General features: G+C 35.4%; 1 protein-coding gene across 1 annotated transcript; it reads right to left on the reverse strand.

Annotated features, from left to right (window-relative positions):
- Positions 1-307: 307 nt before the first annotated feature.
- Positions 308-2,911, reverse strand: LOC137807396 (tetraspanin-8-like). Its single transcript, XM_068608023.1, has 2 exons — positions 2,192-2,911; positions 308-875 (listed from the first exon to the last, which is right to left on the reverse strand). The coding sequence occupies exons 1-2, from the start codon at positions 2,696-2,698 to the stop codon at positions 579-581; spliced, it is 804 nt and encodes a 267-aa protein (XP_068464124.1). The 5' UTR covers positions 2,699-2,911; the 3' UTR covers positions 308-578.
- Positions 2,912-3,499: the final 588 nt, after the last annotated feature.

Consider the following 3,499-nt stretch of genomic DNA (forward strand, 5'->3'; position numbering starts at 1 on the left):
CACAATAATCAACAAAACAATTTTCACTTGGATGAATTATTTGTTTCAAGTTAACGACTTCCTCTATTTTTAAAATTGAATGGAAAATTGTGGCAGACACATACTTGTTGAAAATCTTAAGTTGTGAAATTTATTCAATGTAATTTATAAAAATAAGCTAAAGATTATACGAATGAGAGATTCCAATATACCATTTAAAATATAGAAAAATGAAAGTTGAAAATTAAAATTCGCATGAAGTATAAATTAAAGGGATTGATTAAAAATAACTAAACTAAATAAAAACTACTTTAAACCATACACGATGTAGAGGGTGAACATTCAGCCGTTTCCAAAATATATTATGATGAGATGTTGGAGCAGAGGGAATGCAGTGTCCAAAAGTAATATCTACGTACAGATGTTACTAGGAAATGTCATAAAAAAACTGAGCAATTTACAGAACAATCTGTGCTTAAAACAGTATAATCCAACATATATAAAGCTGACTAAAAAAATAAAAATCCAGCATGTAAACCAGATTGCCTAGCAAATTGATGAACAGAGTACTAGAATAGTGAATAATGAAATGAGCCTAACTAATATCTCTTCCAATTCTCCTGCCTGTTATTCCTGAAAGCACAACAGCCTATGGAGTAGATAATAATGAGGAAGACCAGGACTACGATGTTAACAATAGCCACCTTCTTCCAATCACTCTTCAGGTTTTGCAGTAAACCAGCCTTGCATGATTGGCAATTGAAGCACAGAGTGTCCGGATTGTTATCCCAAGCACTACAGTCAGGATTGTCCAGAGTAGCATTTACGGGCTTTGTCCAGCTAGTTGAATTCTCATAGGTAAAATGGCACTCATCTGCAGGCTTACAGCACCCAGACTGCACAAAACATCCAACAAATGCAGATTAAAGTATAAGCATCAGTGCTTTTTGGTGTGTCACACAAAGAGATCCATTAACTAATGTGGTCACAAACAATAACTTGCAATCGTTAAAGCAACCAATTTAAACATATAAATCATGTACAGTGTATAACTATATATGTCTATAGTATCATATAAGTATCTTGTGTGGGAAAATTCTTATGTCTTTGAAGACTGATATTCTCTTTCTCTTGCTCCAAGAAATTTTTGGCCGAGTAAGTGAATCCCACTGTTTAGATTCAATAGTGGATCTGTTCTCTTGTGGAGTTAAAACGCTGATGCTAGAAAGAACCAAAGATTATTTATGGGCAAGAAAAGTGTACGTAAAATCATGCAGGATGAAGAGCAATGAGATGTAAAAAGTGAACAACTTTTAGCTCTGTGGGTAGCAGTATCAGCATCCATTAGTTTCTATTTAAAAAATGATACACAAGAATGCCAAAAAGTGCGACAAAAGATACATTGGGAATTAGAAAATAAAGCAAAAGAATACAGCCTTTTCAGATGGAGGCCAATCCCAGTTAAAAAGTTCCCCTTTCCAAAAGACACCAACCTTGACTACTCTACGAGACTACGACTATAAAATACACATTATCATACAAAATTGATCTGACGAAAGTTCACTTTTTCCAGAAAACTACTCATATTGAAACTCGCGTTCGAGAGTGTAAGGAGACAAAAAAAAACTTAAAGGAGGTGGGCCAAAGGGCACACATACCATGATAATAATACCCGTGTTTAAGTTTCAAGTGAAACACAAATTAAACCAAAAGTAAATGGTCTAATAAAGGTAACCAGATTTCAAGAAACAAAAGCTACATGCAGTTCTTTATTTTTTATTGTAGTTGTTTAATGAGAATCAAGATTTCATACAAGGAGGAGAAACTCTAAGAATTACCATCAGATACACCTCAACCAAAAGAATATGATCTAATTAAAGGACAGCAAAATTTTCAAGATACGAAATTAGGACAATTTCTTTACTTACTGTTTTTTATAACTAATTAATGAATGAGAAATAAATTTTTACCTGTGACTTATATTCACCTTTTAAGGAGATAGTAAAGCCCCAATTTCCCCACCAAACAACAAGAAAGAAAAAAAAAACCTAAACAATTATGAATTAATATTTTTTCGTTATGAAGCAGTCCAACTGAAAAACAGGATCTTGATCGAAAACCAGATCTTACACGAACAAGCTGAAATTTTGGCAACAACCCAGAAAAGGGATCAAGGAAAACAAAAGAAAAATTGAGAGGAGGAGAAAGAAACCTGAATCGCGGAGAGGTTCTCGCTGTAGAACTCATTAACGGTGTCGTTCAGGAACTTGGTCTGGAATTCAGTGCAGACTTTCCCAGACTGCAAGCAACTCTTGATCCTATTCCACGTATTAGCGTTGTTCACCCTCTTCTGCAACCAATTGGAGTAATCCCCGAGCCTATACTCCTTATAGCCTCTGCCAGACACGGTCTCACCAGCGCCCTTGTTTGTGACAACGAAGGCGAAGATGGTGAAGGCGAAGAGAAGAACGATGAGCAAGAACATCACGAGCAGGTAGAGCCAGAGGAGCCACGACACGCGACAGCACGCGCCGATGAGGCCGGCTAGAGAGACGATCATCAGAAAAACGCCGAGCGCGATCACCGGCTTCTCCAGCCACCGCTCGCACTCGGTGGTGCCCTGCTTGCTCAGCCACACTCCGCCCACCAGGATCGGGATTGAGAGGAGGAAGGTGAGGAAATTGAGGAGTCCGATAACGTTGTTGCTGAAGCGAACCATGGTGAAGAAAGTGTCTTGGGAATAATGATTGTTGTGTAGTGTAAGGGAGAGATTGAGAGTGAAGGTGGTGAAGGTTTGTGTCTGTGGGCGCGTATATATGTGTTTGTGTACGCGTGGTGTTTGTTGTGAGTTGTAACTGTTTGACAATTCGGGATCTTATTGCACACGCCACGGTACACGCGATTTCGCCGTTGGAGGAAAAACAGTTTAATTACTTTGGTTAAACGCGTTTCTTTCATCTCTTAAACTAGTACCTTCCTCTGCTTCATTTAGTTGGAAACTAAAACAAATGTACTGTTAAGAACTATCGTAAACATTTTCATTTGACCAACACTTTGATTAAATCACTAAACCATTCTATTTAAATTTGATTTCTCTTTTTTTGGTCATCAGGGTTTTAAATGGATTACTTGAGTTGTTATTGCAATACAAATGAGTTTATTATCCTATGTATGTGTCTGCAACTTCTCTTTTCAATTTTACATGTATAATAGTTTATTTAAGAATATAATATATTATCTTACATCTTCCCAGATAACCCACGTGTTGATAATTGATTATGTTAAACAAATAAATAATTATTCTGCATTTGATTAAGTTACGAAAACATAAATATTCAATTATATTAAATAAATAATTAATTATTTTGTATTTGGTTGGATGATCAAGACAAAAATAATCAATTATAATTAATTATGTAATTAAACAATTGTAATGTAAACTGATTGTAACTTATATTTTTGGCATTTTCTAACTAATAAAGATAAATTGACAATTCATATCTTTTTCATATTATTTAAT

The sequence above is a fragment of the Phaseolus vulgaris genome, chromosome 3, assembly GCF_000499845.2.
Source record: "Phaseolus vulgaris cultivar G19833 chromosome 3, P. vulgaris v2.0, whole genome shotgun sequence".
Classification (NCBI taxonomy): domain Eukaryota; kingdom Viridiplantae; phylum Streptophyta; class Magnoliopsida; order Fabales; family Fabaceae; genus Phaseolus; species Phaseolus vulgaris.